Raw genomic sequence first — 22,011 nt, 5'->3', positions numbered from 1 at the left:
GTGGGAGCCTGTCTCATCCTGCCTGGCCTTGCTCAATTCTTCCTTCCAACTGCCCTCCCACCCGCCATGTTGCATTTCAGAGAGAACCTAGATGGGTTAATCCCATATGTTGGTAACTTCTTGGACAGAACATAGCCGAGTCGCCCTCCTTTATAGTTACCCATCAGGAATATTCAAATCAGGAAGACAACAAAGAAATGACACCACAGGGACCAAGAGTCATTCACCAGATATATTTGAAGTCTAAGCTCTTGGAGCTATACACGTGCACAAATGATTCAGTTGGTGGAAATCTTCCCCTTCCCCTTCATTTTAAAACTTTTCAAACTTAAAATAGTGCTAAAGAGGTTTGCATAATGTTCGTCATGGAAATGCCGAGGCAACTGAGACTTTCACAGCGTGAGGAGGTTCCACACAAACATGGCAGGCGCTTCCCATTCCCTACTGCTCCCCTGAGAAAAACACCTCTGTCTTCCCCCCAAAGTCCAACCTAGTGAAGGAGTTGCTTGATCTGAGACAGGTTAACATGGACATGTGGCAATACCCAGACTCACCACCTAGGTCATACATGCCACCGAGTTTTTATGACTACACAGAATGGTCATTTCAACTTTTACTAAATTGTCAGTAAAGTCTGGTACGACTGTTTTAAAACATTTTTAAAAAAATCATTTCCCAAAACTTTCTTTCATCTAGTTTTTTTTTTTTTTCCAGAACCTGCATTCTGAAAAAAAATCAGGGTATCTTAAAAAGTCAATGACCAGCAGTCAGCTGAGATTCAGCCCCCAGAGGTGGGTGGCTGTAGTTCTGTCATCTAAATAGCCAAATGCAACATTCCTCCATTAGAGGGCGCCATTCCTCCACCATGAAGTACATAATCTTGCCAATGAAAATCCAGAAACCTCCACAATAAAGGAAAGTCAAAGCATTTGCTGATAACATACTCCTCAGATTTTATTTTCAAGGAGTCTTCATTTTTCCTATAGAAACTTAGGATTTTACAAGCAAAGCTCTCCTCAGTTTCCCCTGTACTGTGTCCAGTACTATATTGCTATATTCACAGTAGAACGGACTTTTAATTTCTGAGTGATCTGTCTATGTTTTAAGTTTCTGAGGACACTAACATACACCCTAGGCAAAAACCACAACAACTCTTCAATCAGTTGGCTGCATTATTGTTCTTGTGTGTTTTTTCTGAGGCTTAGGTCATGAAAGTACTTCCTCACTCCATCATAATTTGTAATTGCATCTAACGTAATTTATTAATGTACAGGAGTAGATGAGGCCTGGCACATACAGCAGAAGTTAATGGTTCTCTAGGTGTATCTTCTGTAATGCACTTTGGGCTGGAGAAATAGAAAAATCACATGTAACGAAAACAAAACTTTTTTGAGCATACGGGCATTGCGTGAGCAGGATTGGCATACATTTATCTCTCACCCTTTACCTGTTTGAATATGCTCAGCTGTTGCTACATTCTGGAGATTTAGCTAACTTTAAATCGTCTACAACTGACACTTGCATCATTATTTAAAAACAAGTGAGCTGAATAGCAAAGATGTTGGCTAATCATTCATGTATTGGCATATGATGTTGTCGTGCCCTCTTAAAATTCAGTATTATCCATAATAGTGTGATATTATCAGATTATCTGCAATAGTGTATGAATGCATTCATAAGCAATGCACATATCATGTTTTTAAGCAGCTAATGGCTGAACAACCACTAAATAAAAAACATCCAGATTTTAAAAGCACAGCTGAAACATTTGTACAAATATACAAAGAGAAAAAACAATCGGTTCAGACACCATGAGAGACTTTGATAATAAATAGTTCGTCTGAAATCGGTCTCTATCACCCTGGACAAGCCTCCCCAATGAGACTGGGAAGTTCTACATGGAAATGATGTTCAAACTCTATTGAGGAATATCTTTGGGGCCAAGCTCAATTTTGCCTCCAGGAATTTTAACAGAGCTATGAAATATTGACTCAAAATAGTGACTATACCCAGACTTGTCAAGCTGGATGATACGGATTATTTTTTTCCTATTCTAGGTAGGACATGGCTGGATGCTGATAACCTGTGAGTTAGAGTATATCCTCAAATCATGAAAACAAATGCTGGTGATCATGCATGTCCTGGGAATGTCGGGATGCAGAGGACTGAGAGAGACCAGATAGGGATATCTCATGCAGTCAAAGTCAAGTTTACTTATGGTCCTATTTGAGTGGCCAGGAAAAAAAACAACACGCACATCAGGACTGGGACTGAAAAGGCTCACAAACAACACAGGTACTGCTTGTTATCGATGTGTCTGGCTTGGATCAACATGAGAGAATGAAGATATAGGCTGTGCTGATTGTTTAATAAGAAAATACTACTTTTTCTAGAACCTTCTAAATAATGAATTATACTTAATGGGTATGATATGATCAGGAGACATATCACCTTTTCCTAGCCCTTTTGTCCGAGAGGCTTGATTACAAGGAAGGAATCTCAAACAACCAAACACCCAGGGATTTAAAGGCAATTAAATTTTTTTTTTCTCTGACAAACAACAGGGAGGGGGAAAAAGCATGATAAAGAAGAGACAGATTTTATCCTCAAGGTGGAGCAGTGAGCTCAGTTGGACACAGAGGGTGGCGGGCCGGGACGCCGGGTTTGGATGATTTTTGGCTTTGGGGAAGTCTTTGGATCCTCCTCTCCCTCTATGTCGCTGTCGCACACGTGCACAACCACACTTGGGGTGGACTCTGTTCCCGCGTGGAGCTCATACTTCTCTCCTGGAAAGCAAGGGACATGGGTGAGAAGGAGGGAGGGTTTCACAGCAGATCCTCTGGCAAGGTTTGCCCAGGAAGTAAGAAGGGCACGTTGCAGTGTTTCAGAAAGTCTGGGGTCATACGTGGGGATAGCGTGGTGTGAACAGAATGCGATCAATCTGAATTGTACCCCAGCTCTACCACCTAGCCCCTGTACAACCCTGAACAAGTCATTTAACCCCTTGAGGACCAAATGAGTCTGGCCATGCCATTATTTGGATCCTAAATATTCCCCAAAAGCCCAAGTATGGAAGGGATGGCCCCCTTCCTAAGTGCTATTGGGAGTTGGTAAAACCTTTAAGAGGTGGGTCTTAGTGGGAAGAAATTAGGTCATTAGGGTTGGGCCCTTGAAGGAGACCCCAGTCCCTTCTTGTTTTTAGTCCACCATGAGGTGATTATGGTGGGAGCATGTGGTGGAAACGTAATATACTGGGCTGTCATGAGCCCAGAGCAACAGGGGCAAATGACTATGCACTGAAATCTCTGAAATCATGAGTCAAAATGAATCTTTTCTCCTATGAAGTTGATTATCTCAGGTACTTTATCATAGTACAGGAAGCTGATGAACCTAGACCATCATTTCTATTTCTAGTCTTGCTACTAATTGCTGAGTAACCAAAAGCTAATCACTTTACTTCTTCATCTTTTGGATAGGGTAGTCTTTTAAGTTTCTCTCCAGCTCTTCAATTCTTACAGCAATGGCTGCCCCCAGAAAGAAGAAGATGAGATTATCATTTGTCCAGAATTTGTTGTGTTTACTGGATAACTGGGTTAGGTGACCATCAAAGCCCTTTCCAGTTTAAAAATGTCTCATTTTTGACTGGCTCATTTTAGAATCACTGTGATACAACTGGCTTTCTGTTTCATGGTCTTGACATTGCTGGTCATAAAGACCACAAAGTACAATGAAAGCACTCTCCAGGGGGAAACAGAAGGAATCAGAATGTAAGATGGAGAGTGTTAGGGTGGTAATATATGTTAAGATCTAAGGTACCCAATTTAAGAAGCAAGTAATTTTGACATGCTTCTTATTAGAGGTGACAGTTGACCTGGGTCTGACAAGTAGAAGACCTCCAGGTGGAAGAGCAAGAACAGGGGATCATTCTCAGTCTGCATGCTTAAAACTTCTCAACCACTGACATCTTTATCTTTGCCCCATATCCTTCACTTCCAATCCTCACAAATCAATAGAAAAAAATCGTCTAAAAATGATGTCTTCCAGATATCCTCGTGGCTAGTGGCTCTTCAGGACTCATTAGAACATGTCTACATTTCTTAGCACATCACAGAAGACTCTGCATAATCTCTCATCAACATTACCTCCATCCATTCCCTTTTTTGCTTGGTCAAACCAGTTTACTTGTTGCCCCCCTAATCACAATAGCTACATTATTTACCCACTAAAACTAGCTACTTATACTTGGCATAGTCTCCCCTCTTTCTGAGATCTCCCCATGTCCTGCCCTTCTTCCCAGATCAAGACCAGACACCATCCAGTCTTGCCCACTTTCCTGTCTTTTGTGGAAAGTTCTTTTGCTGGACAGCTTGAACAAGTATTGTCAGTTGTGGGAGCAGGACACTCTTTACATGCTGCTGGGCAGCCCATCTAGGTAAGCAACAGTGGTGAAAACAGCAAACTCTACAAGTGACCTTTGAAAATTCTGGTACTGACAGAGAATAAGGAGCACTAATAATGTAATAGGTATCAGAGCTTTTCTAAGTGATATGGGGAGGGATGGACACACCAGAGTCGTCCTTGTTATTGGTTGAATTGTACCCCCCTAAAAGATGTTGAAGTCCTGACATCCATGTCCTATGAATGTGACCTTATTTGGAGAGAGGGACTTTGCAGTTGATTAAATTAATAAGAGGTTATTAGAATGGGCCCTGCTACAACAAGACTGGTACCTTATAGGAAGGAGAAGTTGGATACTCACACACCCTGGGAGAATGCCATTTGAAGAATGGAGTTATGCTGTCATAGCCAAGAACCACCAGAAGTGAGGAGAGGGTGTTGGAACAGATCTCATACAACACTTTCAGAGAGAGAGCATGGCCCCGTGTGTGTGCATCTTGATCTTGAACTTTGGACCTCTAAAACCGAGTCAAATAATTTTTGTTGTGAAAGTCACTCAGTTCGTGGTACTTTGTTATGGCAGCCCTAGCAAACTAATATAGCCACACCCTTCTAAGAGGGTTCTCTTTCTGTTCAGAGTCAGAGAAGTCTTTATTGGACACTGTCCGCCCCCAACATCCTGCTGTGCTGAGGGAAGGCTTTTCTGGGTGAGGGACGGTAAATGTTTCACAACTCCAGCATTTCTCTGGACACTGGTAGTAGCAAAAAAGAATAGAATTAGGCAGAGCCATTGGACTATGGCTTATGAAGATCTGTGGCTTGCAGTCTAGATGTGGTGAAATTGTAGGCAGGGAAAATTTCATCAATGAGCGTTAAGTCTCTGACATGTGGGAGCTGAGGTGGACTAGTTTGGATGCAGGTGAGGACAGTGACAGAAGTAGGATGCCTGTGGCAGAACCCAGGTGCATGCCAATCACTCAGGCTACTTGGAAAGCAGGAATGGAGAGTGAGAGCTAACCTAATCAGGCTGCAGTCCACTTGGCAGTTACTGTACTGTGCAGACGTGTAGGCATGGAACACCGCTGGATGACATGGAAAGTTCATTTAATAGTGTGGGTCCCCTCCTCCCTAGAGTATTTTGTCCCATCTTAAAAGAACTCTATTATCAAAGTTCCAGGATAAAAGAAATATATCAGGTATTGCTACGGAGAGGAACCTGCATGAAACTAGCTTTACCTGACAGGTGTGGGAGAGGCTCTGGGCTGAGGGTGGGCAGACCTGGTTGGTGGCAGCTTGAAACAGTGGTTCTCAACCATCTGATAATTTACTCAAGGTGTTTGTTAAGAACAGATTGCCAGGATGGGATGCAATCTTGCAAATTCTGATTTAGTGGAATCTTCATTTGTATTTAGCACCCTCTGCTGCTTCTGGTTGTTTCTGTGTCTGAGTGACCAGAGTTTCATGGCTTTGTGGGATAGCAAGGGACTGTGGTCCCACGAGGGTACTGGCACACACTAATGTGCCCCCTTACTTCCTCCACTCTGCATCATTTGTTTTTAATTGGAAAATGGTAATAGTTCAGAGAGAGGATAGGGGAAAGAAGGGCACACAAAGGAAAAGAGGCGCAGGACTCCAGGTCAGGCCCCCAGGCCTCCTGGCCACCAGCACTTGCTCATCTTTGGCATTCTCAAGTTGCTCAAAGTCCAACAACATCCAGAGTGCCTAAAAATTTCCTTTCTTTTTCTTTTCACACACTCTTTGCAATTCTGAATGAAAGACACTCTCAGATAAAAAGAGGAAGATGTGATTTTTAAGTCTTGGAATAAGATGATAGTTCTCATTTTAGCGGGTAGGGTTTCTTTCTCGTATTTGAAGAAGCCCCTTAGAAGAAACAGCAGATGTGGGAGTCCTGCTCATGGCTTGCAGAGGTGCAGGGGGATGGCATCTGCCATCCTCAGAGGGGGAGGCCACAAAAAGGACTCTGCCGTAGCAGATTGAGTGTGGAAGTTTCTGGCCCTGGGGTTGAGGTGGTGGTGATGGCAGGGCCCAGGCCAGAGGACTGACCAGATACCCTGTCCCTTTCCTCCTCTGTTTGCAAATATTAGTCTTCCCACTAATAATACACACAACAAAGTTGACTTTTGATTATACCTTTTGTGGGCCCTGGCTTAGATAAAGAGCATTCCTTAAAGTCACCCATTGTTGCAGTGTGATTATCACATTGGAGGTGGCCTTCTTCTCTAAGTAGCTGTGGGGGATGGAAGAGGCCAGCAAGGGGGCACCTCTTTATGTGTGTGGGGGAGTGCGAGGCAACTTTCACATCAGGTGGCTATAGTCAGATTGGCTACTAGTGGAGCTATTTTACTAGGTGATCCCATTAACTCCAACCTTTCATTATTCTATTTTTAGAAAATTTCTTACTATCAAAATCCAGCAAAGCTTAACAGCTGCTGAGAGCCTGCAAACTAAAAAGAAATGGCTTTAGCCTTGCTGGATTGAATTTTTCTTTTTTTGGCCTTTTTTTTTCCCCTTTGGGCTTCAACTAATTCCTCTACCGTGAGGACTGACGTCAACGCTGTCACCATGCAAAGGGACCAACTAAGCTTAGCTGGGGACAAGGAGTCCTTATCCACCCAGGCTGGGGACAGGTCCTATCCTAATGCAGGGAGAATGGGGCCCTGGATCAGCATCTCTTTTTAAAGGATGAGAGGATTCATCTATCCTGCGCTCACTCCTCCGTCTGTTTTCAAACTATCCTTTACCCTGTGCAGAGAAAGGAGGCCAGAACCTGTCATAAAAATGCATTGATCAGGGTTTTCTATCTACCCCCATGAAATAAACACCCAAACAAAATCCTTTAGCACCTGGCCAAAAGTTAAACTCTCATGGAGGTATTTGGAACTTCCTGAGGCTTGGCCACGGTTCAAAACATATGCCCAAATTCTGTTTCCTTTTTTTTTTTTTTTTTGAGTGGGTGGGGCAGGTTGGTGACAACATTCCAATTCCTACACATCTGGAGGAGGAAACATGGGTGCCCACAGGCTGCTTCCTGTCCTCAGGAGGAGGAGGGCGAAGTCTCTAGTTCTGTCACAGTCACAGGGAAGTGTGATGAGGCTGCCAGTCCAAGTGCCACAGGAAACCTCCATCACACTGTGACCTTTGGCTCATGGGCGATGATGGGCTCCTTCCTGGATGCTAACATCATCAGTGTGCTGATGCAGTTTGTGCAAATCAATATAATTCAGGTGTGTTAGAGTAGGGGGATGATACAGAGCCATATGTGTGTGTACTAAAGCAGGGTTGAGACTGATTGTTCAGATTCTTAGGAAACTTTTGTGATGGAAAGAAGATCATGTGGTCCACTAGGAAATAGATAGGATCCCTGCGCTCGAGGCTTCCAAAACACAGCAAAGTCCAACAGGTGCAACGAGCTTTACCCTTTAGCATTTGCTGCTGGGTCTGGGAAGACTCTTCCCCAGTCCTCCCTCTAGGAGGAGCTTATTCCAGGCTGCCTTCATATCTGCACCCCAATTTCCTGACATCTCCATGTAAGTTTCCTCTTCCTCTCCAAATTCACATATCTAAAGTAGAATTATTCATTTGCCTCATGGACACACATTTCCTTCCAGGCTCTCACATTACTCATGGAGGCTGTCTTTTTTCCAGCCTTTTAGGTGCAGATCCTTGGAGTCAGTTATTGAATTTTCTTTCTCCTCATCCACTTGCCGTTACTCAGTCACTAAGTCTCTGAATGCTGCTTTGAAGCATTTCTGTGTGTGCTCCCCCACTCACCCACCTTGTGCTGACCCTGCCCATGACTTGCCTCCTGCCATTTAGTAGGGGGATCCCTGTCGCTTTCCTCCCCATAGAATCTAATCTCTCCAGCCAGAATCAACATCCTAAAACTAAATTTGGAGACACCACCTTCCACATACTAGTAGTGGGACTCTGAGAAAGCTATATGTTTTTTGTACCTCAGTTTCCCTCATCAAGGCAATGACAATGCTCACATCACCAGGAGACTAGGAAATAAAGAAATATGGATCAACTAGTTTACCAAGTCCTCCCATGATGCATGGTGTAATTATTCAGGGTGATATTAGTTTGATCAATGCTGCCCTCCCCCACCCCGCAAAGAATTTCATTTCCAATACGATGCACTAATCACACAAGGGTTAAAGAATCAAGCAGCCAAACGATTGTAAAGATCTTTCACTCACCAGAATCTGCTGTGAAGTACAGGAAGAGGTGAATGATATGTTGAATCCCAAGGTTCAAGTGAATAGCCAGGTACCCTGTAATCTAATTCCCCAAATGGATCTCTCCTTTCTCCCCAGTCCCTGTGTCCCCTTCTCTGACTTGTTCTTGGGAAATTTCTCTCCATTTTCCTCTTTTCCTACCCATTTACATACCTCTGTTCCATGAAATGGAAAGCCATAAGTTCCTGTTCTAAGAAAACTTCTGATTTTCTTTCCCCAGGTTGGTCCGAGCCACGTATTTATAATGCTTAATGATATCCCTTTTTGTATTATTCATTAGTTATTTCATCTAGTGATGTTTTATATTCCAAATCACCAAAGCTGCTTTTGGGATTGCTGCAGCTCAGGGTACACACTAATGATCAATAAATGATAGATTTGTGAAGGACATCAGACACAGTTATTGTATAATGTCCAGTATGTGCTCATGCATGAATTTTCCTCCTGTGGTTTATCTTGTGTAAATGTTAAGCATTTCAACTAAGCTGAAAACTAATGCAGGTATCTACCCTATTTATTAGGACTCTGTTGGTGCTGGGCCATAGTAGGTGTTGTAGAAACTTGGCATGTTCCTTGAACACAGCTGTTTAGGGAATACTTCCTAAATGCCAGGCACAGGTCTAAGTCTCCAAGTGCTTCCCCTAAACAGGTGTCTAATGATGACATTAGCTCTGTGGAGTGGGTTTCAGCATGTCCAGTTATGCTAAGGAAACTGAGCTCCCTGCAGAGCCAGAATTCAGACTGACTTGATTTCGCCAACAACATTAACCATCCCCTCTGGTTCTGCCTCTCATTATTCTCACTGTTTCATATTCTGCAGGAAACTCTACCGGAAAGGAGCCTCGTTTTAACTTTTACTTCTAATACATTTTCATGGCAACATATTTTCAGTGTATATTTGTTCTCTAGCTAGACTATTTATTTCTCCTGAACTTTGCCTCATTTTTTTTTTTTTTGAACTTTGCTAGTTATTCTAGGCAAGGTCTCTTTGACAATGAATCTCCTATAAATTATAGCTGGGTACAGTGGTGTATGCCTGTAATCCCAGTGACTTGGGAGGCTGAGGCAGAAGGATTGCAAGTTTGAGGCCAGCCTCAGCACATTAGTGAGGCCCTAAGCAACGTAGCAAGACCCTGTCTTCTATAAACTAAGTTAATCTCCTATGGAAACTGTGGACTTGGGAAAATTTCCTGTTTCCCTCCTGTTTAATTTCATCATCTCGCATAAGGAAGTTGAATTCTCAATAGGGATGTTACATGTTGTAGCACATCATGCTTTCCAAAGATGATATAATATCTCTCCTCCCATATACTCTCCTAGGACCTTGCCAATTCTCCATCCAGGAGTGTTCCCTCCATTCCCTCTTTGAAAACTTGGACAGGCTTTTATGATGGCCTTGATAGAATATGGCAGAAGGAACCAATATGACTTCTGGGTTATAAAAATGCCAGACACTTCTGCCATACTCTTTCAGGATGCCCACTCTTGGAACCCCACCTCCATGTTGTAAGGAAGTCAAATCAGCCTGTGGAGAGGAAGCAGGGCCCAAGCCACAGCCAGCCATCAGAATGAACCCTCCTGAAGCTGATTTGCTAGTCTCCAGGTGTGCTGTCCCAACAACACTGCGTGGCACAGAGATGAGACATTACTGAGCCTTGACCAAGTAGAGTTGTGAGCATAATAAATGATGGTTGCTCTTTTAGGCCCTACAGTTTGGGAGTAGTTTGTTATATAAAAGTGGGCCTGGGTCACACAAATTCTGTTCAAGAGCTAGGGGAGCTACTAGAGTTGAGTTGAAGTTATCGCCTGTAGAGTCTTCCCTTTTCCCCTGCTGGGGCCCTGTGTCCTAGTGGATACTTGACTAGGTCCAGTGGTTCTTTCATGTGGAGGACATCTTGGACCTCTTGCTCTATCTCTATGGCCCCTCTTCTATTCCTCCCCAGTGGAAGAGGAACAATACTAAGGTGATTTTGGGGAAAAGAACTGGAAATGCTCGGCTCACCCTCTCCCACCTTTCACTTTGAGTGCTCTCTTCCTCTGAGAAGCCTGTGCTCTGCTCTGGGCTCTGTGCTGAGCTTGGCAGGAGAGTCCCTGCCCAGTGCTGGGCAGCCTGATGCTTTCTAGCTCCATGCTGGTGGAGTGCACCTGTGTGGTGCAGGATGTCCATTTCTTAACTTTAACTTGTCATCCAAAACCAAGCTGGCAATTAACAACAGCAACAGCTACTCATCTGTCTTCTGAACCAAATAGGGTTCAAACATCAGTGTCAATAATCAGTCTACACTGAATTTTAAAACAGGATAGTGGCTTATTAAAGCAAGTCCTAAGAACATTTCCAATAGAACTCCAATACAGAACCCTGTCAGGGTTGTGTGCTAAGCTTCAATTTGGATTGAGTCCTTTATAGTTGGTTGAGAATACAAATTCCAATATTAGCATCACTACAGGAAAACAGTGGCTTGGCTTAAAGGGCACAGGACCTGCCTACTCTGCAAGAGGGACTAGGGAGCCCCTGTGGGTGGAATGGTGACAGTGGACTTGGTGCATGCTGGCTTTTCTGCGCATGCCCAACTGTTGGTGAATACAGAGTTCAGTGAGCAGTGCAGGATGGTTTAGATGTGCTTTAAAGGTGTTCATATGTAGGTTTTTCCAAGAGTTAAGCTTATGACTTGAATTCAGCAGGAAAGGAAGCTCCACGAAGCTGCAAGTCCTGGTTTGCTGCTCCCTGTCAACTGGGCAGGCTAGGGGTCCCAAACTGTCAGGTACTTGGTAGGGACTCCCCCAGGAAGTGGGACAAGACTAGGGGGGAATGTACCCTGCCTCCCTCTATCTGGGGCACCCACCAGCATTTGAACTGTCACCCCCGACCTCACTCACTCCTGCTGGGGACTGTGTTCTTCAACAGAAGGACAGAGTTAAACCAAAAAAATAGGACATTTTCCAAGCTGCACCCCCCAACCCCCAGATAGATGTGCTATTTAAAGGTGTATTTTTAAAAATGATTACCAGTTTATTATAAAGGATACAAAAGTGAAGATCCAGATGAAGAGATACATAGGATAGTCTGGAAGGAGCACTTCTATCCTGGGGAGTTGGGGTGTGCCACCCTCTTGGCATGCGGATGTATTCATGAACCCAGAAGCTCTCAGAACACCACCATTCAGGTATCATCAGCTATTGATTAACTTAATCTCTAGCTTTTCTCCTGTCCTCTATTCCCCAGGGGTGGGGAAATGGGACTGAAAGTACTAGGTTTGGATTCAAGGGGCTGTCTTTCTAGTGACCAGCCCCCATCCTGCCAAGAGTCACATTATTAGAATAAAAGATACTCCTAACTCTCAGGAAATCATGAATTTTAGGAGCTTTGTGTTAGGAATGAAGGACAAAGACCAAATATTTTAATGGTATTTTAAAGCCACCTCTTGGCAATCTTGCTTTCTTCTAGTTTTCCTAGGGGAAGGAAAAATGTGTGTGTGTGTAGATGCATACGCACGCACATATGGGGATCAAGTACAAAGTTGTGAGCAGGTGCTACTCCTGTGTATCCCGCCCTCTCCCCTCTTTCTGTGCACACACTGGTGCCTCCACTTTACTGGACTCTCCTTGCCTCTTGTCTCAACACCTCTTAGTCACTTTTCAACTGGTGTGCTTATAGCGTCCTTCTTAAACAAGTGCTGGTCTATCAGTGGATATTGTTGCCATCACCATGATTTAATGACTGGGTCAGGGTGAAAACTGGCACTTAGCAGGTGAGACCCAGGAATGCTAAATGTACTGCCTTGCATACGACAATCAGCTCCAAACATCATGGCATTCATATTGCCATACACTGAACTCAGAGCCTAAGATGTGGTTTGACAGTCAACTAATAATAAATAGTTGACACAGATTGAGCATTTACTATATCCAGGGCTGGACATAGATATTTATATGGCTTGTCTCTTTTGATATATACCCTGATTTTCTGTTTGGAAAACTGAGGACAGAGAGGCTAAAAAACTTGCTGAAGTTCACACAGCCCATAAAAGATGGAGCCTAGAATCAAAAACACATCCTGAGTTTTAATCATCATCCTAAAGAGAAAAATCCTCTCTTCATGCTGGGTCATCATCCATAGCTACGAAATAGAAGAGGTGGTGTTCAAGAGCAAAGGGGCTTATTGGAAACTAAAAATCACAGGTATTTGGTAGCTGCCTATTTACAAGATTATTAAGGAGAAAGCATTTCTTAGAGTGAAAAGGATTCAGGATTAAAACAAATATTCCAGAGTTTGGTCTTCTGTAAACTTGGGCTCTCTGATTCTTTGTATTTCTGTGAGTGCATATTTCCTGTTTCATTGTGGTAAGCCCTGGAGATGGGCAGCAGGCTCCAATTGATTCTCCTAGGTGTCACAGTGTAGCCAGTGTGTTGCCTCCTGGGGTCAGGTGTGAGGTGGCCATGATATGGCATGGCATGGCTTCCCCACCTCAGTAAGGGTCATATGGGTTCACTGCAGGAAAAAAGTATTATCAACATGTATGACGGGGATTCTCCTTCCTTGCTCCTCCCCAGTCCTGACCTGTATCAAAGTGGGAGATGAGAAGGATTTAGCTAGATGTTAAAAGATGGAGGGAGAGGGCGAATACTTTACATCTGTCATAAGGCGGGGAGGGGGTATATTTCATAAAAGGAAATTTGCTTCTGGAGGTTTCTTTTTCATACAGGTTTAGGGTAACCACTTATCTTTATTCCCTCCTGAGACAGGTAGGTCCCAAAGTTCTTCATGGGGTGCTGTGATTGAGGATCTGAATTAGTAACTGAGATGAAAACTAGAAACTTTCAAGGAAGGTAAAGGGCCAGAGAGGTGGGGAGGCAGAGAGAAAGAGCCGAGCAAATAACCTCTCTGAATCTTGGAGGAAGGGGCTTTTCCACCCAGGCAAGAAGAGAGCAGCAGAGATAGAGACCACAAGCTTCTTGGGCACTCCCTGGAGACTGGAGGTTTTCCTCTCTGGGAATGGACCCTATTTTTTGTCTTGGTACTAGGGATTGAACTCAGGGGCACTTAACCACTGAGCCACATCCCCAGCCCTTTTTAATATTTTATTTGGAGATGGCGTCTCGCTGAATTGCTTAGGGCCTCACTGAGTTGCTCAGGCTGGCTTTGAACTCCTGATCCTCCTGCCTCAGCCTCCCAAACCACTGGGATTATAGGCATGCACCTCCATGAGTGGCCTTATTTTTCCTTCTTAGAATCAGAGGTGTGGCCAAGGCAGTAGCTCTAAGAACACACATACACCTAGAGTGAAGGAGAAACACCAAAAGAATCCTATTTTAAAGTACTTATTTGAGGGTGGTAAAATTTATTATTCATCTTTTCTCATTTTTTTGGCCTATGTATCTTTTCAGATTATCTACCATCTGTACATTTTACCCTGTGAAATAAGTAAAGGAAGAGCTTCATGTTGCTAGTTGGTAGTGATTAAAGATAAAAAAATTATAGAATTATGTGAGCAGAAGAAAAACCCCTTTAAAATTTTCTATTAAAAAAAAATTCTCCCAGAGAAAATTCTTGGAAATGGAAACTTGGGAATGTGTTCCAGGATCACAAGCCTGAGTCCTTGTGTGGAGAATGATGTGGGGAGAGGGTACTAATTGCCAAGGTGGGTGCTAACTCTTTCTCTGCCTTTCATGTCTGGTGATCAGAATATAGCAAAATTGTTGAATGGACGGAGTCTTTATATAATATTTCATCCTACACGTACCCCAAATATAGGTGCTCATCTATATTTTAAAAACTGAGTTTTCTCTACATCTGAGTCAGAGCCTAGAATAGAAAAGGTTTCTTCCTTGTAAGTTACGTTAATTAAGGAAGTATATTTTCCATTTCGGGAAACAATGTGTACCAAGCTGAAACACCAAAATTGCTTTACTATGGCATGTTTCAATAGAGCAGAATTTAGGGGGAAAAAAATCTAAATATAGCAGACGTAGGCAACTTGAAACTCCAGCGCCATTTTAAACCTTCCTCTGTAGTTAACTAAAATTGATTTCCCTAACAAGAGCTAAAAATAGTAGCAGGAAAAAACAGAGTAGACAATGACTTTTCATATCGCTGCCTGCAGGCATTTTCAGTGACAATGAACATGACCTTCCAGAGCCATCCAGACAACAGAACAAGGCTGGCATTTCATACCAGGGGCCCCCTGACTTGCTACCTGTTTGGTGGGGCATGCATCTCGATTTTGCCATTTTTTGCTAACTGGTATGGATAAGCTGTTTTGCTGGTTTTTTTTTTTTTTTTAAACACAAAGAAAAACAGCATTGTACCGTTTCTGAAATTAGGGTATTATGACAATAGATATTATCAAACAAATAAAAATTTTCAATTCATTTTCCATGTCAAGGTCAGAGACCATCTTGGTTTGTCTAATTTTCTGTTAGGTGATGAGACTCTACAAATTCACTAGGTTGAATAGAAACATAAAGCCCCTATTTTGATAGGATAAACTTCCCCTTAAACAGAAGAGAAGGTAGCAAATTCTGATCTGTGTGTCCCCTTGGACATTAAAGGAAAGCAAGGGCTGTGCCCCGAAATCTGAGGCACTGGGCTGGTTTGGTGGGAGGATAAAAATCAAACAAGATATAGAAGGAAAAAAAAAATGTTTAAATTGTTTTGTGTTCGTAAACTCTCCTTTCCCAACAATTTTTTTTTCTGGAGAAATTAATTTTATTATTCAAGAGACCTTTCCGCCCTGGGAGGTTGAAAGTTTGAAAAAGCAGAGTACGTTTTTGCTTCTTTCCAGTGGCGGAAGAACACATTTTGACTTACCAGCTGTGCACCTTGACAATTTATTTAACCACTCTGTGCCTCACATTTTCCAACTGTATGATATTGACAATGCTTGTGACTGTGTGCTACTGTTAAGTGAGATGATATAGTAAGGTATTTAGAACAGTGCCTAACACACAGTAAGCACTACATGTTAAGTCAGCACTACATGTTAACTCATTTTTTTTTTTTTATTTTACTTCCTGGGTCAAAGACAGAATATACAGTCATGGAGACAATGGTTAAGAGTGTTTGTATTCTAAGAAATTATGAGAGGCACAGTATCAAACTTGCTCTCGCTGTGGGACACAGAACCGAAAGTTCTCCAATATTCTGTGGCCCTTGTCTCCAGTTGTAACATCTTATTAATGAGTTCAAAGGATTTCCTCATGAACCACAGGGTCAGGTTTTGTCAGGGCTCTTTTGTTCTCTGCCTGGATCTTTCTAGAAACTTTTGACCTGACTTGGCCCTCTCTGAAAGAGGATCACTAGTGTCCCTTTTTAAAAGGACAGGGATGCTGATTTAGCTGTGGCTAATCTGAGCCAGGATCTGTGTCCATGCCTCCCTGGGAAGCCCCCACCAGCCAGTGGGTGCACTGACGTGACCCTGAGCCCTTCTTGTCCTAGATCCCTGCTCCGAGATGTTCCTGCTCCCCAGCCCCCCGCCCCCAGAGAATTTACTGAGCATTAATGTTAATGCTTCTAAATTAAGTATTGACTCATGAGTTTTGTCACTGTCCTGTATGAATATTGCACAGAACTCAAGCAAAGAAATGATAATTAACAAAATATCTAAGCAACAAGTGTAGGGATTAATTTTTAAAATGGAAAGCAAACAAAATAATTGGAAGTGCTGATGTGGAAGTCTTAAAGTGTTCTCATGTTTTGAGATTTTTCTTTTTAAACAAAGACCCTGTGCAAAGAGTTCAAAGGGCCAGGAAAACCTTCCACTGACTTTCCCCGCCTCTTTAGGTTTCTGTGTCCCTTCCCAGTCACTCCGCCGCTAAGCCATCCTCCCTGGTACAGCTCCATTCCTTTGATCATCTGAGTGGCTTTCCTCTTGCTCTTATTCTAATTTGTTTCTGAGCTTCTGGGGCTGAGATAGTCATCTCTTAAAATGAAACGAGTTATCATTGTTACTGAAATGATTCTGCCAAAGGGTTAAAAATGAATTTTATGAAATCATTTTTTAAATGGAAATGCTAGAAGTCATTTCACTATTGAAAACATTAGCTCAGTGCTGCCTGACTCAGTCTGGCTAAAGCCCTAAGCTGGCAATACCTTCCTAGAGAAGACACTATCCCCAAGCAGGCCAGCGGCTCCTCAATTCATATGTCCCTTGGTTCATTCATTCAGTGCTTATTGAGCACCTACCATGTACCAGGTGCTCTCAGGTGCTAGGAAGACCGAAATGTAGGAAAGGCAGCAAGCTGAACAGTAGAAAACTACCCCAGGAGAAGTGAGACCTTGTGCAAAGACCAGGAGTACAGAGGCTCCTTGCCTTGGCACCTTGCTGGGGGGAGAGGGCAGAGATGCGCTATTCAAGATCCAGGGTAGAGCCTGTTCCTTCCTTGGTGCAGCTGAAGCAGGGCCTGCTGCAGTTAGTGTTTGTCCCCTAGAAGTTCATGGGCTGGAACACTAATTCCTCAGTGAGGCAGTGTTGGGAGGTGCTGGGGCCATGGAGGAGCAGCTAGGGAGAGACGGAGGTACACCCTTCTCGCTTGAGTTCTCTGAGGACTGGATTTGTCCCCACAAGAGCTGGTTGTTATAAGGCAAGTCCACCCCTCGTGTTCTCTCTGCCACCCTTGCTGAGCAGACACTAGTGCCATGCTCTTGGACTTCCAGCCTTCAGGACTGTGAGCTCAAACAACCTTTTTCCTTTATAAATTACTCAGTCTCTGGTGTTCTATTGGCACAATCTCCAGTATAACTTCTGTGATATTTTCAACTCAGTTATTTAATACAAATCATTTCTTTCTGTGGGGTGAGGAAGTGGAGAGAAACAGCTTCAAATCGCTGGCAAGGAATGGAGAGAAAGCCATCAGGAAAATACATCCAAGGGGTGGCTGTTTCATGGACAACAATATAAGTCATCCTTTAAAATATAAAGAGACCTTTGATTTTTGCACACAACAATGCATAGGCCTTCATGGGTGCACTTAGCAGATGCTGGGCTAGGCTTTCTGGAAGTGGTGGGAGAGAGAGCTGTCGCCTCAGGGTTACGATAAATGTTTTGCCAGTGTAAAAGCAGAACAGGCCTAAGGTCAGCCAAGGCAGCCAGTGTCCTTCAAAGAAAGCCAACTGGCCGGTGGTGAAGATCACCCTTGGGAATCAGAAGAGCCAGGATTGAAAATTAGCCAGTCGTGTCACCTTGGAAAAGCTCATTCTTCTCTCTAGCCATTTCCTGTAACATGGGGGTAATAACAGTCCCTAGCTCTGTCCTTACCACATGCAGGGCACTTCCAAAATGGTAGGTAGTTCACTGGTTGTGATAAAGGAAGGTGAAGGTCGTAAGGTAAAAGAGAGGCATTTTAACCTTGTTGATCACTTATTCACAATTCTAAAAGAACTTCTCCCTTTTTATTCTAAGACCATTCCCTTCCTCTGTGCCAGGCTCTGTGAGCGTCTCTTGTGGGTGCTACTTCCCACTCCATCGGTCCCAGGTTGCACTTGTCCCTGATGGCGCCTTCCAGACCCTGAACTGAGCTCCATCAGTCAGTGAGGGTGTCTGGCACTTGTCCTGATCTCCTCTCTGCACCAAGCTCTGTGAACGCAGACTACGAATGACTATTTTATCATATTCTTGATTTTTAAAAAAAGATGATGATGGCTTGACTTTTACTAGCTCTAAGTGAGTGGACCAGAGACCACAGGACACTGAAGGCCAGCAAGTCTGACTCCACTTGGGGCCTCCTTTAGAAGAGGGAAGGACACAGCCTTGGAAGCAGCTCTGTTGTGGGCAAGTTCTCTCTCTGCCCCGGGCCTCAGTTTCTTATCCTGTAAAATGCTAAGTCAGCCAGTGACTCCTGGGTCCTCTGGCCAAGATCTTAGTGATTCTATGAGGAATGCTATTTGACGACCTTCAAAACAACTCTACAGAGTGTGTTCAAATGTATTCCTGTTAATACCTGGGCACAGGTGTCAGAGTGGCAGCTTCAATGACTGTGGCACTAACTGGTCTCAGGATTTGACAAGCTTGTCTGCTTCTGAAATGTCCTGAATTGCTGCGGGAAATGGCTTCACCACAAATAAAGCACATCACAAACATGGCCCGCTTAGGAGGAGGGCTGAGGAAGCAGGCGCTTCCTGTCTGTGAACTAGACATTCAAGGAGATCACATTCCACAACATCTCCCTATTCCTTCCCTGTCCAGCCCATCTTGGACACCTACTGCTTCTCCCAGTGGCTCTTCAAGGGTGAATATGATGGCCATTTCACAGGCCCCAGGAGCTCAGTGACTTGCTGGTGATTACAAAGAACTCCCTGCCCCTCAGGGGACAAATCTAAGCCTCAGAGAGAGAACTCAAGTGAGAAGGGTGTACCACCAGTAGATGAAGCAGACATACTGGCTGTTACTCCCCATATACTCCACTCCCCACCAAGGAGCTTGCTAGTTCTCAGGCAGGGTTTGTTTATGAATCCAATGGCCTCATCTCCATCTGAGTAGCCAGCAGGGTAACCAGCTCCACCTGGTTTTCCTGGGAATTTCCTAGTTTGGGCACTGAAATCCCATACCCCAGAGTCCCCTCTAAGCCTCAGCAAACCAGGATACTTGGCCACCCCAATTTCCAGCATTGGAAACTTTATGTATACAAGAAGCACTATGTGCCATTACTAAAAAAAAAAAAAAAAAAAAAAAAAAAATTTCCTGGGTGGTTGATTCTTGGGCCAAATGATTTGCCAACCATACCCAGAAATACTAGTGAGAATTTAAGTATTATTCCTGAAATTTGGCATTGGCTACCAATGGTTCTTGAACTCATCTGATGTTAGAATCAGCTGGGGAGCCTTTAAAAAATACTGACGGCTGGACCTTACTTTGGATCAATTAAACTAAAAGCTCTTGGGGTGGAGGCAGAGCATTGGGATTATATTTTTGGAGAACCCCCAATAGATGAAGCAGACACACTGGCTGTTATTCCTCATATGCTCCACTGCATTGAAAACTGGGCTGCCAGTGGTTTCAGCCCCTCCAATTTCGACCATTTCCCCTTTTGGTATATAATATGGGAAAAATAACATGACGTATAAGGTGGTATTGTCTCCTGAAGTTGAAGATGGTATTATACTTAGGTATAAAACCTAAAGAAATATTTGGAGATGTGCATATAGAAAGATACAAAAATGTCAATGGTAGCTTTGATGGTAATAACAAAATCCTAAGGTGGTCTAGGCGTGGTAATATATTCATGTACTGGAAGAGTATGCTGCAGTGAAAACGAATGACTCAGAGCTACACATGCCAACACTGGAACCAAGTGACCCTAAGATTATTCTAAAGTTGGAGGTTTACTCTCAGTTCTTGGGGAGTTGGAGGCTTCCCTTTGGCAGGCGCATTGTCTTGTAGCAGAGTTCCTGGGTATGTACTATGACCTGCGGCAGCAATAAAACTGGGTTACCTTCTGCCAGCTGATAGGAGCCATTTTGCCTGTTCTGAGAAAACTTCCTCATGGTAGAAATCCCTGAAGAATAAGGTAGTGCTGCCAGATCTTAAGATATCTGCATTGTAACCCAGAGGTCAAGAGGACTGCAGTCATTTTTGTGCAGGTTCTGGAATTGCTTTTAAAGAGGTGCAAAGTTGGAGGCTGCGGTCCTCATTCATCATCCCTCCCGCTGTCCACACAGAGCAATAAATCCATTTAGAAGTGCAGATGTTACTGTGAACCCAGGATTTCGAGGTTGTTTGTCTTGTTTGGCGCTTCTAGGTTGCTGAGGAATGTTCATTTTTAAAAAGGGCCGCAGAGCTTACCTGGTCCTAGTTTGGCCACGGCATAGAGGAGGTCGTAGTTGAGGACCGGTGTGGCATCGCTGATGGGCTGCCAGCCCACAGGAGGCGACGAGGGAGGCGAGATGAGAAACTGCTTGGCAGGTTGTGGCGGAGCCAAGTGCAGTTTGTCTCCATCTGTCTCTGGAGTCTGGACCTTTCAAACAGAGCAGGAGGGAGACACTTTACTCATTGTGGCTTCAGATGGGCCATGTTGGTAAACTAAGATGTGGATCTTCATTTTCAGCCTGTGACGAATGAAGCAGACTATAATAATAACTACTAACCACACGCCCTGTGCTCAGCTATCTGATAAATCCTTAATACAGAGGATCTCTCCTCTAACTCGCATCCATGTCACCTGGAGGGCTTAGGAAAACAGGCAGCTGGGCCTCACCCAAGGCATTAATGCAGGAGGGCTGGGAGGGGGCCAGAGCATTTGCATTTCTCCTAAGTTTTGAAGTTCTCAGATGGTGCTGATGCTGCTGGTTCACCCTTACAAGAAAGCTGCTAAGCCAATTGGCTTTTTTTTTTTTGTATGTGTGTGTGTGTGTGTGTGGTGGGGATTAAACTGAGCCACACCCCCAGCTCTATTTTATGTGTTATTTAGAGACAGGTTCTCCCTGAGTTGCTTAGGGTCTTGGTAAGTTCTGAGGCTGGCTTTGAACTTGTGATTCTCCTGCCTTAGCCTCCCGCCAAGGCGCTGGGATGACAGGCGTGCATCACCGCTCCTAGCCATTCTCTATTATCTCCCTCCATTCCTGCCCTTTTTCTTATTGATGTAAAATTAACCATTTTAAAGTTAACAGTTTAGTGGCATTTAGTACATGGTCAGTGTCTTTGCGACTACCACCTCTGTCCAGTTTTAAACCCTTTCTGTCGCCCGTAACTCCGCACCCATTAAATAGTGATTGTCATTCCAGCCTCTTATCAGGCCCTGGTGGCTGCTTTCTGCCTCTGTGGATTTACCTATATTTCCTATAAGTAGAATCATAGAATATTTGACCTTTTGTGTCTAGCTTCTTTCACTTAGTCTAAAGTTTACAGGGTTCATCACATTGTAGTATGAACCATTATTTTTGTTTTTTTAATTTGTTCTAATTAGTTATAAATGACAGTGGAATGTATTTTGACACATCATACATAAATTATGATTTCTCATTCTTCTGGTTGTACATGATGTAGAATCACACAGGTTGTATGTCATATGTACATAAGGTAATAATATCAGATTCATTCTACTATCCTTCATACCCCTCCTCTACCTCCCTGTCTAATCCAAAGTACCTCTATTCTTCCCTACCATCCCCCCTTATTGTGAATTAGCATCCACATATGAGAGAAAACATTTGGCCTTAGGATTTGGGGGATTGGCTTATTTTGCTTAGCATGATATTCTCTAGCTCCATCAATTTACAGGCAAATGCCATAATTTCATTTTTCTTTAAGGTTGAGTGATATTCCATTGTGTCTATATACCACATTTTCTTTGAAAACTTGGAGGAATGGAACCACCCTTTGACTCAGCTATCCCACTTCTTGGTCTTTACCCAAAGGACTTA

General features: G+C 43.5%; 1 protein-coding gene across 1 annotated transcript in view; it reads right to left on the bottom strand.

Annotated features, from left to right (window-relative positions):
- Window positions 1-232: 232 nt before the first annotated feature.
- Window positions 233-22,011, bottom strand: part of Rcan2 (regulator of calcineurin 2) — a 243,918-nt gene continuing 222,139 nt past the window's right edge. Inside the window, exons 4-5 of the mRNA XM_071613345.1 lie at window positions 20,435-20,606; window positions 233-2,786 (exon numbers count right to left, since the gene is read on the bottom strand). Of these exons, the coding sequence (XP_071469446.1) occupies window positions 2,626-2,786; window positions 20,435-20,606 (333 nt within the window). The 3' untranslated portion in view covers window positions 233-2,625. The remainder of the gene's footprint in view (window positions 2,787-20,434; window positions 20,607-22,011) is intronic.

The sequence above is a fragment of the Marmota flaviventris genome, chromosome 6, assembly GCF_047511675.1.
Source record: "Marmota flaviventris isolate mMarFla1 chromosome 6, mMarFla1.hap1, whole genome shotgun sequence".
In the NCBI taxonomy this organism is placed as follows: domain Eukaryota; kingdom Metazoa; phylum Chordata; class Mammalia; order Rodentia; family Sciuridae; genus Marmota; species Marmota flaviventris.
The sequence above is the reverse complement of the archived record's forward strand: the minus strand, read 5'-3'. Positions and strand labels throughout refer to the sequence as shown.